Below are 14,753 nucleotides of genomic sequence, written 5' to 3' on the forward strand. Positions count from 1 at the left end.
AACCAGGCAGTTCTTCTGGAAAGACTTCAGGGTATTCGGATATAACGGGGATATCTTCAATCTTGGGCTTTTGCTCATCAATGGTTACCTGTGCCATATAGATGACACAACCATTCTTCAAACATCGGGATGCTTTAAGCATAGACATCTGCTTAGGCAACCCATGACGCGTATCTCCCTGAATGGTGAGAGACTCACTAGATGGAGTCTTGATTATTACTTGCCTTCTACTGCATACGATCTGGGCTTGGTTATGCGATAACCAATCCATACCCAATACTACATCGAAACCGGCTAATTTGAAGGGTAATAGGGATAGAGGAAAAGAGTGGTTCCTAATGGATATAGCACATCCATCTAACACAGTCGAGACTGTTTCTAAGGTACCATCTGCTAACTCTACCTCATACTTAGCACTAAGGGCTTTAACAGGCAATCCTAACAGCTCACAGAATTTACTATCCACAAAAGACTTATCTGCGCCAGAATCAAATAATACTCTTGCGAAAACGTCATTAATGAGAAACGTACCAGTTATGACGTTATCGTTCTGGATGGCTTCTTGAACATTCATTTGAAAGACCCTGGCATTGGTCTTCTTTCCTTCTTCCGCCTTCTTGGCATTCTTTGGGCAGTTGGTCTTGATGTGCCCTTTCTCATTGCAACTGAAACAAGTTGCATCTTTTAACTTCTTGCATTCAAGAGTCCGGTGTTCAGAAGACTTGCATATCCCATACATCTTAGACTGGGATTTCTGTTCAAACCTGCACCTCCCAAAATGGTGCTTTTGACAGGTCTTGCACTTGGGCTTATCGCCCGACCGATGCTCGTTCCTCCTGGCCTCAGAGCCCTTCTTACCGTCATGGTTTCCCCTATGTTTCTTGCTCGATTGACATGAATTATCATCTTCACGTTTTCTCTTGTCAGATTCCGAACTTCTTAGAGCTCTCTGTCTCGCTGCATCCTGAGTGAGAGACAGAGATAAGTCGGTGACAGATCGGAATGTAACAGGTCGCGAGGCCTTCACACTGGCCTTGATCTCTGGGGCCAAACCCCCAATAAAACGCGCGATCCTTTTTGGTTCAGGGGTTACCAGATAAGGAACCAATCTGGATAGGGTGTTGAAACTGGTGAGGTATGCCTTGCAATCAAGGTTCTTCATAACCAAGGATAGGAAATTGGATTCAATACGCTCAACCTCATGCTGAGGGCAATAGTTTTCCATGATAAGAGCAACAAACTGCTCCCATGACATACTATACAGGGTAGCCTTCCCAGAAGCCTGGATCAATGCTCCCCACCAGGCTAGAGCCTCACCTTTGAAAGACTGGGATGCAAACTTAACCATATCCCTCTCAGCACATCCACTGATGTCTACCACTGTCTCAATCTCATCAAGCCATGTCATACAGTCAACTGCCCCTTTCTCCCCTGTAAACTCTCGAGGTTTACATGACACAAAATACTTATACGTGCAACCCTTAGCACGTGGGGCTTCATCAACCACAAGCTTCTTGGGGTGAACACTGTTTTCATTTGAGGAATGACGATCCTCATCTTTCTTAGGTTTGGGAGGAGTAGGTGGCGGCTTGTTGCGAATCTCAGAATGATTCTTTGGTTTCGCATGTGGTGCAGACAGAGTTCTACTGTGGGTTTCACTGTACTCACTGTACTGTCGCGCTAAGGCTTTCTCAACCGCTTCATTCACAATCGCTTTCAACTCGGCACTAGTCACTAGGAACTTTGCATCATCACGGTTCTCAACCGGATGGCTATTGGCTTCCTCTGATCTGGTCATGTAGCTTCAACGCTACATATAATTAATAGACAAGATTTTCACTTAAAGGCTCTTTATAGTATTTTATGTTTTATTAACCAAGGTTTTAGATTGCCATTTTAGGTTAATTTATTAAAACATTAGGATGTTGTTATTATCCTATAATACTCTTATTATTAGCACATAAGGCCTAGTCACAAGGACAATTAGGATATTTAATAACCAAGATTTTACAGTATCTAGGTGTTTTAGGTCGAATCATAGTTCTCTACCATTAATTAACAGGGAGTCATAAGCTACCACTATCTTTAGTCACGGAGGACATTTAATTATTGCCCACAGGCACTTCACTTTCAAAGAAGTGGTTAAATAATTTAAGGGAATTTTAAAAAAAATTAACCCAAATATATATGGCCTGTGTGACTTTACTGATTCACAGTTTGCCAAGAGCATTAACATACTAGATGTTAATAATTGGAATCTATTATGTGGGTTATACCATCTTGGCCAGGTTTGAATAACACAAAGGCTAGGTTTTACCTCTAAGATTCTTTTAGTAATTAACGCAGAATAGTCCTAAATTGAGATGTTAATTATGGATCTTAACCTAATTATGGAACTACCATCTTGGCCTTGTTTTATAAAGCTAGGTCTTGGTTCACTTTAGATTTTACCAATTAATTATAATGGCAGATCCTTTTTAAATATTTCATTTATTTTCATAATTTATGCATGCAATAAAATGAAAAACTTAATTAAAACATCTCACCAATTGTTTTAAAACACTACAATAATTGCCCAAACGGGACTTCTACTAAAAATAAATAAAAATGCCCACGCAGGGGCGGGAAACAAGAACAAACCCACACAGGGGTTAACTAACCAAACTTGCTCACGCAGGAGCGGAATACAAACCACATGCTCACGCAGGAGCTGAATACTGGAATAACAAGTCCACGCAGGGACTGAATGACAACATAAATAAAATAATCAGGGTTTTCAATGACCCCTCCTCTTCGACTTCCCCTTAAGCAAGTCTGACAGCCCTTTGAAGAAACCTTGCCGCTCTCTGCGGTCTTCACGAACTTCTTGTTCAACTTGGTTTAGCCTCTCAAGGACTTCCTGCTGAATCTGTGGCTGTGGCGGCTGATACACCGGTGGAGGAGGTGGCTGATGCTGGTACCCATAAGTCGGGTAACCAGTAGTCCATGGCCCTCCATATGGTCCTTCAGGATGAAGGGCATTGTAATCCCGAGCTACTTGGTACGGATCTACCTCCGCATAACCGTAGTTGTAGTTGTAGTGGGTGTGCGCCGGCTGCTCGAATGGGTTGTATGCCGCTGACCCAGCATACGCAGGAATCGGGTTATCGAAACCCAAAGGTGGTACCACAGGTACTGAGTTGACATCTGGTATAGGGCTTGACGGACCACCATTATATGGGTCCTCTTCCTCCTGAAGTGGCGGATAATGGCTGCCACTTGATGGCTGGGGAGTACTAATCCGAACTCCACCTCGCACGGACATCCGTGCGTTCGACCTTCTTCGCCTCGGTGGCTCCAGAGGCGGCTGCTGCTCCACTGGCGGTGGTGGCGGCGGCGTGACTGCCACAAATTGATGACCCACCGAAGGATCCTGTTGCTGCTTGTGATGCGAGTGCTCAGACGGGGTGAAATACCAATCATACTGGTTGAATTTCTCCATAAAACTGTCCGGTCCGCGGTATGGCGATCCATGGAATGACGACCCATCTGAGATCTCAATGGGATGATTCGGCGTTCCTGATGCAGGCTCCACGGGGTCAGTATCCTCATCCATGTCGTTTTCCCCTGAAAAGTGGTCTTCTGGTCCAAGTGGGTTGAAACCCACGGGTTCTGGCAAAAGGTTAGCCGGGTTAAATCGGCTTTGGAAAACGGGTGTTGGGTCGCCAAAAGAGTGATGAGAGTTGGATCTCTGAAGAGGTATGAAAGCTGGCGGCTGGTTGTTGGGCTCGTTTTCTGAATGGGGCCCAAAAGAGTGTTGGTACGAAGGAGAGGAGCTAAGGGATACAGATCGCCTTCCATGTTCAATATAGAGCCTCCATGGCTCTTGCGGGCTGGTGCTCATGGTGATGGAAGGAGTACGTCGATGCGACAGCCCGGCCTCGTGATCATGACCTGACACGGGTCCTTTGCCTCTACCGCGAAGGAATCTGGGTGGCATGATGACCTGCATACGATAATCAGACAACAACAACAATATAATAAAAGACTCAAAAATAAAACAATTCAGAGTTTGTCCTATGTTCAATGTCTAGACTTGGAACTCGAAGAATGTGCAATTTGTGCACTAAGATTAAACACAAAAGGCTAGTGTTTAATTCACTCAGTGTTGGCTCTGATACCAACCTGTCACACCCCTAATTTCCACGTGTCACCGGTGGGCCCGGTGGGGGATTACGTGACGTAGTTGATATCATCATATGTCAAACAACACAAATTATAATGCACAGCGGAAGCAAATGAAAATTAGATTTATTCCAACTATTAATTGTAATATCAAGTATCACAACCAGTCAAAATAGATCCACAGGCGGATCGAAGTAAAAAGAAAGAAATTGTTCAACAGATATATGCATCCCAAAAGCTTGCGAGACTCTACGATGCTAAGGAGAAACCAGCCTATTGTGTATAGCACCTGCACTTAATCTTTTTGGGGAAAATATGTCAGTTTGCACTGGTAAATACAATTTAACTGACTCATTTTGAAAAGGTTTTAAAAACTGGTTTTAAATACACAAGGCACAAAACATTTTATAACTTGGGAATAATTAATCAGAGTTAAACTTGTAAAAGATTTACATGTTTGTTAACCGTTCAGTCGCCCGAGTCGTATCGGGTTTAAGGTTAAATGACACACCACATGGTGTAAGCCCGCGGCGGGAAGCCAACGTTAATACCTTAAAAATAATGGACATAATTGTCACACCCCGGCCGCGTGTAACATGCAACCGCGGCGGAAATGCCGGGGAGTGTCGTGGACAGAATTAAATTGTTTCATAACCATGGCATACAAGTTGTATTTTATTTATAAACAAAGGTGTTACATTGTCTTAGAAAGAGAGTACGGAAATCAAAACATAATTAAGCTAGTTCAACTTCATTTTTAGGCTCTAAGGCACAGGTCCGCCCTAGAATCATGATCATCGTCCTATGGAATAGCTCCTGAAAACACATGTGAAAGTAGGTATGTCAGCATAAAAATGCCTGTGAGATACATAGTTTTTGTGAAAATGGAATTCATGACTTGTGTTTAAAGAATGTTTAATAACAGTCAGTCATGAACCTTGTAATTTGTCTTGCTTTGTAAACCATTTGAAAAACGATAACATCAAAGGATATGTATAAATAAGTGCAAGGTTAAGTGAATAACCAAGTAAAATGAGTTGAATAAGATAAGTAGTTTGTGAAAATATTGTCTTGTGAAGGATATGTTCTTTATGTAAAATGCAATGTGTCTAAACTGAAATGACTTAGATAACGCCACGATATGTAATATTATACAAACATTTATATATAGGAAGTACCAGCGGCGTATCCACCATGTTTGTATCATATTACATACGCCACGTTACTTAAAGCATTTACCCAAACCAATCCACCATGTAAATTGTTCATGTGTAAACCAAATGTCAAGTGTTATTGTAAACCATGTCAAATGTTTATGTTCAAATGTAAACCACCAAATGTGTATGTCAATGTCAACGTGTTTATGTTTAATGTAAATCATATAATGTGCATCCCAAAATGTATTATGTATGGTAAGCGAAATGTATCAACTTAAACCATATGCACAAAACAAGTCGTTGAGGTAAAACGTGGTTTAAATCAACGTTATGTTCTGCGGAAAATGCATGCTCTATTGATATTAACATTTATGCGGTATTGTAAACTATGCATACATCCAAGCCTTGAGACTGCGGCGATAAACCCTTAAACAAATTAAAGGTTTATCTAAGTTATGTATATCGAATTCGGTCATTCCTTCCAGTCCTATCAAACCCAGAACTTCAGGAATGGGAGTTGTCAATTCCTATGGTACCACTACCTACTAACGAACGGCGTAGCTAATGTTAATGAATGTATTGTCCCATGTTGAAACAAACCAAATGTCATAACAAAATGAAGGCATGTGATGTAATCAATTGTACTAAGTATGCTAAGTAAACATACGAAGCAGAAATGTCCATGTAAATCAATGTGTCCATATGCTGAGTAAACATATGCAACAGAAATGTTCATGTAAATCGATGTGCCCATATGCTGAGTAAACATATGCAGCAAAAATGTTATGTAAATCAATGTACTAAGTACGCACACAATGGGCATACATAGCATAAAATGTAATGAAATCATGTACTATAATGTACTAATGAGCATAGCAGATATACAATGTGAAAACATGGAAAGCATGAAAGTAACAGATAGGCACATGTGTTTCACCCCAAAACAGTTTGGAAAACAGTAAAAGATGGGGTTCTATGTACTCACCTGAGGTTGCTTTGTTGTTCTTGTGAAATAACCAGGTAAATGCGAGAGGTCACGGAATATCAACGGCACCTAATAGGTAGCTATGTTAATATACCGGACCAAATCGGAAGATCGGATAGTACGCGGGTTCGTAAACCAAACGAGTATGGAGACTCGTGTAATATGGTTTAACAAAACCTACATACTAAAATGAAACTTAACCTAAGTGCTTACGGTCCATCACGACCCGTTTAGGTAGCTTATGCCACCTTACGCGTCGTTCGCGTATAACGCGTTCGGAACGCCTAACATCGTGACCACAAGGTATAACCTCGGAAGGTTATAGCTATGGTCACCTAATGTGTTTGGTCAGGTCCTAATGACCGACCAAATGGGTCGGGTTCGAAAGCATAAGCGATGGTTTAGATCGCTTACCTTACGACCCTATATAAGCACTAAACTAAAAGTGACGAGCTAAGCATGTTAGAACATGCTTAACTAAGTTTAGAAACAGGTTTGACATCAAAACAAACGGCTTTGATGCCCACGAGTAGTTTGGTTACAAAATATGCAAGAATGCACATTTTGGCCGAAACTACGACTCGTCACTGAGCCTAGATAACGTGGTGATCAGTAGGTATGGTTACTACGGACCATAACCATCGTGATCACGCTCACGTTATGAAGTTCCATGAACTTCGCATCGACCATAAGCTGGTCAATGCAGAAAGTCAACAAAACGTTGACTTTCGGACTCGAAAAGCGAATAAAAGAGCGAAAGAAGACTTACGGAGGGTCCCCGAGTGCTAATCAAGACCAAATAGCTCAGGTATGAAACAATGGTTTCAACTTAGAGCTTCAAGATCTGATTTTGTGATTTTTACACTAAAGGGGGGGGGGTATTTATAGGAAAACTGGAACCGTTAGGATCGTTTTATCGAATATCGTGCCTTGGTCTCGTGCGTACATGTGTCCAAGTGGATAAGTTCAGTGAACTTGACCCTTGGCTCTTCATTGGGTGAAAAGGCATCGCCCTTTGATCGAACGAAAGGCCAGATTCTGCATTAAATGCAAAATCTTTCTGTCAGACATGTTCACGCGGCCCGCCTAAAGATTTGGCAAATCTTTACGCGCCCCGCCTAAGGTTCCCAGACCAGAATTTTCAATTTTGGTCCCTGCACTTCAGAAACACGTATTTTGGCCCTTTTTTGGCACGTTTAAGCCCCGTTAACCTCATTTCAAGGCTCTAAGATGAAGTTAAAGTGTAGGGGACTTGAAATATGCTCAAAAATATTCCGGATGTCGGTTCGTTTGGCCGTACGATCGCGATGTTCGCTTAATTACGACGGAATGCGCATAAGCGTGAAAGACGATCCAAATGACGCGACGAATGGATTTTTCTTATGCCAAACACTAAGGCATAATACAAGGATGCTTACATAAATTTTTGGATGTCCGGATGTATTCAGAACGTAAGTTATGCGCGAAAGTGCAAACTTAGGCACTTTTTGACACTTTTAGTCCCTGAATGATACAAAAGTTTGTTTTAGCATACCAAACCTCTCAAAGCCTATTTCTAAGCTATGTAAAGGATATTTATGGTATGTTTAACTTATGGACATGTTCCGGAATGTTCGTTACAGTTCAAATTGGCATACTTTTACAGTTTGTCAAGTTTAGTCCCTGTAAGCGAATTAACTTGTTTTTGCCATACCAAAGCCTTTAAAACTTATTTCTAAGTTATGTAAAGGTTATTTAAGGTATGTTGAGTATATGTTGATGTTCCGGAGTATTTGTCGCATTAAACTGAGTATGTTTACGCACTAGTTAACGTATAACTCTCCAGAAAGCGATGTAGAGTTTGAAATTGAACAAAAGTCAAAACACGAAAAATGTAAAACACAATGAAACAAACATTGGGATCAAATAACATTATTTTATTGATAATTGAACTGTTCATGATGATTACAAGCACAAATGTTACAGTCTCCACTACTTGTGGAAATTTCGTCCCGAAATTTATTTAGAGGAAACTGATTGAAAAAGATGCGGATATTTTGCCTTCATTTGATCTTCACGTTCCCAAGTAAACTCGGGTCCACGCTTAGATTCCCAACGAACCTTGACCAAAGGAATGCGCTTGCGTTTGAGCCACTTGACTTCACGTTCCATGATTTCTACCGGTTTCTCAACAAATTTCAGTGTTTCATCAACACGAATTTCGTCCAGTGGTATGTGGAGGTTTTCATCAGCTAAACACCTCTTAAGATGGAACACGTGAAAGGTTGGATGAACAATTCCAAGTTCAGGAGGTAACTCAAGTCTGTAGGCTACCTTACCGATTCTTTCGACGATCTTGAATGGTCCAACATATCTAGGTGCAAGTTTTCCTTTCTTTCCGAATCTGATCACACCTTTCCAAGGTGAGACCTTAAGTAATACACGATCACCGACTTGAAAATCCAAGGGTTTGCGTTTTAGGTCCGCGTAACTCTTTTGACGGCTTCTAGCTGTCTGAAGGTTATCATGAACTTTCTTTACCTTTTCTGTTGTCTCTAAAATGAGGGCAGGTCCAGTAAGTTGAGCCTCACCGATCTCATTCCAGCAGACTGGTGAACGACATTTTCGACCATAGAGAGCCTCGAAAGGAGCCATGTTGACGCTGGAGTGATAACTGTTGTTGTAGGAGAATTCAATCAATGGAAGATGTGAATCCCAACTACCACCAAAGTCGATCACACAAGCTCTAAGCATATCCTCCAGTGTCTGGATTGTTCTTTCAGATTGACCATCCGTTTGCGGATGATAAGCTGTGCTCAGATTAAGTTGGGACCCCATAGCGGATTGCATGGTTCTCCAAAAATGAGAAGTGAAACGAGCATCTCTGTCAGAAATGATGCTCAAAGGAACACCATGTCTAGCTACAATTTCATCTACGTAGATTTGAGCAAGTCTGTCAGCTGAATAATCCTCACGGATTGGCAAGAAATGTGCTGACTTGGTAAGACGATCAACGACTACCCAGATGGCATCGTGACCTTTCTTTGTGCGCGGGAGTTTAGTAATGAGATCCATAGTAATGTTTTCCCATTTCCAAACCGGGATCTCTGGTTGTTCCAATAAGCCAGAAGGACGCTGATGTTCAGCCTTAACCTTAAGACAAGTAAGGCATTTTGATACGTATAAGGCAATGTCTTTCTTCATACCAGGCCACCAATACTGAATACGAAGATCCTTATACATCTTATCTGAGCCAGGATGAATGGAATAACGAGACTTATGGGCTTCATCCATAAGCAAGGTACGAAGATCATCTTGGCTTGGGACCCACAAACGGTCCATGAAATAGTACGATCCATTGTCTTTCAATTCAAGAGCAGGTGTTATGTGATAAGGGAATTCCTTATCCATTAAACCTTGTGAAACACAAGCTTGTTGAGCCTGAGAAATACGTGCTTGGATGTCGGTTTGAATAACAGATTGGACACGAACACAATGAAGCTTAGTACGTTCCTTGCGACTCAATGCATCGGCTACGACGTTCGCCTTACCAGGATGGTAGCGAATCTCGCAGTCGTAGTCGTTTAGGAGTTCAACCCAACGTCTTTGTCTCATGTTGAGTTCTTTCTGGTTGAAGATGTGTTGAAGACTCTTGTGGTCAGTGAAAACCACACATTTTGTACCGTACAAGTAGTGTCTCCAAATCTTAAGAGCAAAGACAACTGCACCCAACTCAAGATCATGAGTGGTGTAGTTTTTCTCATGTATCTTCAACTGCCTTGATGCGTATGCTATGACTTTGTTTCTTTGCATCAGGACGCAGCCAAGCCCTAATTTAGATGCGTCACAATAAACGACGAAATCATCATTGCCCTCAGGCAATGTTAGGACAGGTGCGTCGCAAAGCTTTTGTTTCAAAGTCTGAAACGCTTCCTCTTGTTTGACTCCCCAATCAAATGGCTTGTTCTTCTGAGTTAGAGCAGTTAGAGGAACTGCAATCTTCGAGAAATTTTCTATGAAGCGGCGGTAATAACCCGCTAGACCAAGAAAAGAACGAACTTCAGTAGGGGTAGTAGGTGTATCCCAATCCTTAATCGCACTGATCTTGGAGGGATCTACATGAATACCTTGTTCGTTGACAATATGTCCTAAGAATTGAACCTCTTTAAGCCAGAATTCACACTTGGAAAATTTGGCGAAAAGTTGTTCTTTCTTTAGGAGTTCCAATGTAAGACGAAGATGTTGCTCATGATCAGCTCGCGTCTTAGAATATATCAAAATGTCGTCAATGAAAACGATGATGAACTTATCTAAATACGGCTTGCAGACCCTATTCATTAAGTCCATGAAAACAGTAGGAGCATTAGTCAAACCAAATGGCATGACTGTGAACTCATAATGTCCATAACGAGTACGGAACGCTGTCTTGGGAATGTCTTCTTCATGTACACGAAGCTGATGATATCCAGATCGTAGATCAATCTTTGAAAAGTAAGATGCGCCTTGTAATTGATCGAAGAGATCATCAATGCGAGGTAGGGGATATCGATTTTTGATGGTAAGCTTGTTAAGCTCACGATAATCGATACACATCCTAAAAGATCCATCCTTCTTCTTTACAAAGAGAACGGGAGCACCCCAGGGTGAAAAGCTAGGACGGATAAAACCTTTGTCGGAGAGTTCCTGCAGCTGTTTAGATAATTCTTGCATCTCTGATGGTGCAAGACGGTATGGAGCTCTGGCAACGGGATTTGCACCAGGTACGAGATCAATACGGAACTCGACTTGGCGTGCTGGAGGTAGACCAGGTAACTCTTCAGGGAAAACTTCAGAATAATTCCGAACGACAGGAATATCTGAAATAGTCTTACCCTTGCCTTTATCTGCTGTAACATGTGCTAAGAAAGCCACGTAGTGCTTTCGCATATACTTCCGAGCTTTAAAACAAGACATGAGTTTGAGACCACCGGCAGGCTTCTCACCACGAACCTGTAGGATCTCGCCTGTAGACAGCGGCACACGAACAATCTTCTCAGAACAAACTATCTCTGCGCGATGCTTGGATAACCAATCCATTCCCACTATAACGTCGAAGCTTCCAAGTTGCATTGGCGTGAGGTCAATAGGAAAAATATGGTCGTCAAGATTCAACTGGCAGTTGCGTAGAACAGAATTAAGAACAATGGGTTCACCACTGGCAACCTCTACTGTCAAAGGTTTACCTAGTTTCGTTCTAGACACGCGAAGCATTGTCTCAAAAGACAATGACACAAAGCTCTTGTCGGCACCCGAATCAAAAAGAACAGATGCTGGCTGATTATTAATAAAGAACGTACCGTTCACCACCTCGTTGTCTGCTTGTGCTTCTTGTGCGTTCATGTTAAAGACTCGACCTCGAGCCGGTGCCGGATTCTGGTTTGCATTCTGGTTCTGGTTGACTAGTCTTGGACACCGATTTCTGTAGTGGGTCAGATCCCCACAATTATAACATGCACCTGGTGGGTAGTTTGGTCGTGCAACCTGACCCTGTTGTTGAGCAACCTGTTGAGCAGGGTTCTGGACTGCGTGATTCTGAGCAAACCGACAAACATCGGTAAGATGACCCGATTTCCCACAGTTAGTACAGAAACGACACTGATATTGTGGCTGGTGGTGACTGTTGCATCGATTGCACAAAGGTGCACTTCCTGAGTAGGGCTTCTTTGCTGGAGGCTGGTTGGGAGCTGCCTGGTTAGCTTGGGCAGTCACAGCAAAATTTTGGGAAGCCTTACGCTTCCTTGACCCCCTTGAGGAACCAGAGTCCTTTCCCTTCTTGTTCTGACCTTTCTTACTATCCTCCTTGTCAGCCGACTGCTTCTTGCCCTTGTCACCCTTCCTGTGTAGTTTATTCTTTCGGATCTGCGACTCAGTCAGTGTCGCTGATAACTCGATTGCCTGACGGAGTGTGGTAGGGTTGCTACCAGTGAGAATGTCTTGTACTGAGTCAGGTAGGCCGTCGATGTATCTTTCGATGGCCTTATCGAGTGGGGTAACCATAGTCGGGCAAAGAAGACTCAGCTCCTCAAACCTATCTGTATAAGCCCTGTGCTCGCCACTATCTTGCTTCAACACATCAAATTCCTTCTCCAACGCTCGTTGTTCATGACGAGGACAAAACTCCCTCATCATAAGAGCTCTCAGTTGAGCCCATGTCTGAGCTAGAGCAACTTCTGCACCTTGATCTCTCATAACCCCATTCCACCATGTTAGAGCCCTCTTCTGAAACACGCTTGAAGAAAACTCGACTTTGCGATTATCCGGACACTGCACATGGCGAAAAGTGTTCTCGATGCTCTCGAACCACTGAAGAAGCCCAGTTGCTCCTTCAGAACCACTAAACTTGAGTGGCTTAGCCTGGTTAAAATCCTTGTATTTGCATGTACCATTGTTGTTATTGGCCTGGTTCCATTGAGCAAAGAGATTCGGAAATTGAGCAGCCATCTGCTGCGCAATAATCTCCGCCAGCTCGGCAGTAGCTATCTGGTTGTCGCGTCGAGGAGGCATTCTGGAAGAGGAAAACATGAAAGGAAACGAGTGAGATGATTGGGTGTAGAGAACGAGATGAAACAGAATCAATAAAAGCAAAGATGGTGGTTATGCATCGCAATGCAAACAAGCGATATGAAATGTCTAGTCAAAGTAAATGGGTCAGAATTAGTGTATCGCGAAGACATGCTCGCCTATAAGTGAACACTCACCCCAAGAGTTCCCAGGTAAGAGTGACTGGTCCGATTATGTGGATTTGTACGAACACTCTAGCCTTAGACAGAAAACTCAGGGTACAGGCATTCACCCTTCCAGTTCGCACGTGTTCACACTATTAACCCAACACTTTGACGGGATTTTTGAAATCCAAAGAGGTTCAAAACCTTATAACAGAGGGTTCAAAACCTTATAACAGAGGGTTCAAAACCTTATAATAGAGGGTTCAAACCCTAGCAATCAATCACCCTAGAACAGATGATTAATTTTCAAAGCGGATTCGGAACCGAAGTTCCCGTTGTGGTTATCACCTAAGGATAGGTGATGTGCATGTTTTAAACTCTAAACACAAGATAACTTGTGTTAGGGTCCTAAAGTTATAGTCTAGGTCAAAGCATTACTAATAACCTAGTTCCCTATAACCATTGGCTCTGATACCAACTCTTCTGTCACACCCCGGCCGCGTGTAACATGCAACCGCGGCGGAAACGCCGGGGAGTGTCGTGGACAGAATTAAATTGTTTCATAACCATGGCATACAAGTTGTATTTTATTTATAAACAAAGGTGTTACATTGTCTTAGAAAGAGAGTACGGAAATCAAAACATAATTAAGCTAGTTCAACTTCATTTTTAGGCTCTAAGGCACAGGTCCGCCCTAGAATCATGATCATCGTCCTATGGAATAGCTCCTGAAAACACATGTGAAAGTAGGTATGTCAGCATAAAAATGCCTGTGAGATACATAGTTTTTGTGAAAATGGAATTCATGACTTGTGTTTAAAGAATGTTTAATAACAGTCAGTCATGAACCTTGTAATTTGTCTTGCTTTGTAAACCATTTGAAAAACGATAACATCAAAGGATATGTATAAATAAGTGCAAGGTTAAGTGAATAACCAAGTAAAATGAGTTGAATAAGATAAGTAGTTTGTGAAAATATTGTCTTGTGAAGGATATGTTCTTTATGTAAAATGCAATGTGTCTAAACTGAAATGACTTAGATAACGCCACGATATGTAATATTATACAAACATTTATATATAGGAAGTACCAGCGGCGTATCCACCATGTTTGTATCATATTACATACGCCACGTTACTTAAAGCATTTACCCAAACCAATCCACCATGTAAATTGTTCATGTGTAAACCAAATGTCAAGTGTTATTGTAAACCATGTCAAATGTTTATGTTCAAATGTAAACCACCAAATGTGTATGTCAATGTCAACGTGTTTATGTTTAATGTAAATCATATAATGTGCATCCCAAAATGTATTATGTATGGTAAGCGAAATGTATCAACTTAAACCATATGCACAAAACAAGTCGTTGAGGTAAAACGTGGTTTAAATCAACGTTATGTTCTGCGGAAAATGCATGCTCTATTGATATTAACATTTATGCGGTATTGTAAACTATGCATACATCCAAGCCTTGAGACTGCGGCGATAAACCCTTAAACAAATTAAAGGTTTATCTAAGTTATGTATATCGAATTCGGTCATTCCTTCCAGTCCTATCAAACCCAGAACTTCAGGAATGGGAGTTGTCAATTCCTATGGTACCACTACCTACTAACGAACGGCGTAGCTAATGTTAATGAATGTATTGTCCCATGTTTAAACAAACCAAATGTCATAACAAAATGAAGGCATGTGATGTAATCAATTGTACTAAGTATGCTAAGTAAACATACGAAGCAGAAATGTCCATGTAAATCAATG

General features: G+C 41.7%; 1 protein-coding gene across 1 annotated transcript in view; it reads right to left on the bottom strand.

The window, feature by feature from the left end:
• Nucleotides 1–2,776: 2,776 nt before the first annotated feature.
• LOC110881638 overlaps nt 2,777–14,753 on the bottom strand; it is a 36,641-nt gene continuing 24,664 nt past the window's right edge. Inside the window, exons 3-4 of the mRNA XM_022129841.1 lie at nt 3,404–3,985; nt 2,777–3,232 (exon numbers count right to left, since the gene is read on the bottom strand). Coding sequence (XP_021985533.1) covers nt 2,777–3,232; nt 3,404–3,985 — 1,038 coding nt within the window. The remainder of the gene's footprint in view (nt 3,233–3,403; nt 3,986–14,753) is intronic.

This window comes from Helianthus annuus, chromosome 10, assembly GCF_002127325.2.
Source record: "Helianthus annuus cultivar XRQ/B chromosome 10, HanXRQr2.0-SUNRISE, whole genome shotgun sequence".
Classification (NCBI taxonomy): domain Eukaryota; kingdom Viridiplantae; phylum Streptophyta; class Magnoliopsida; order Asterales; family Asteraceae; genus Helianthus; species Helianthus annuus.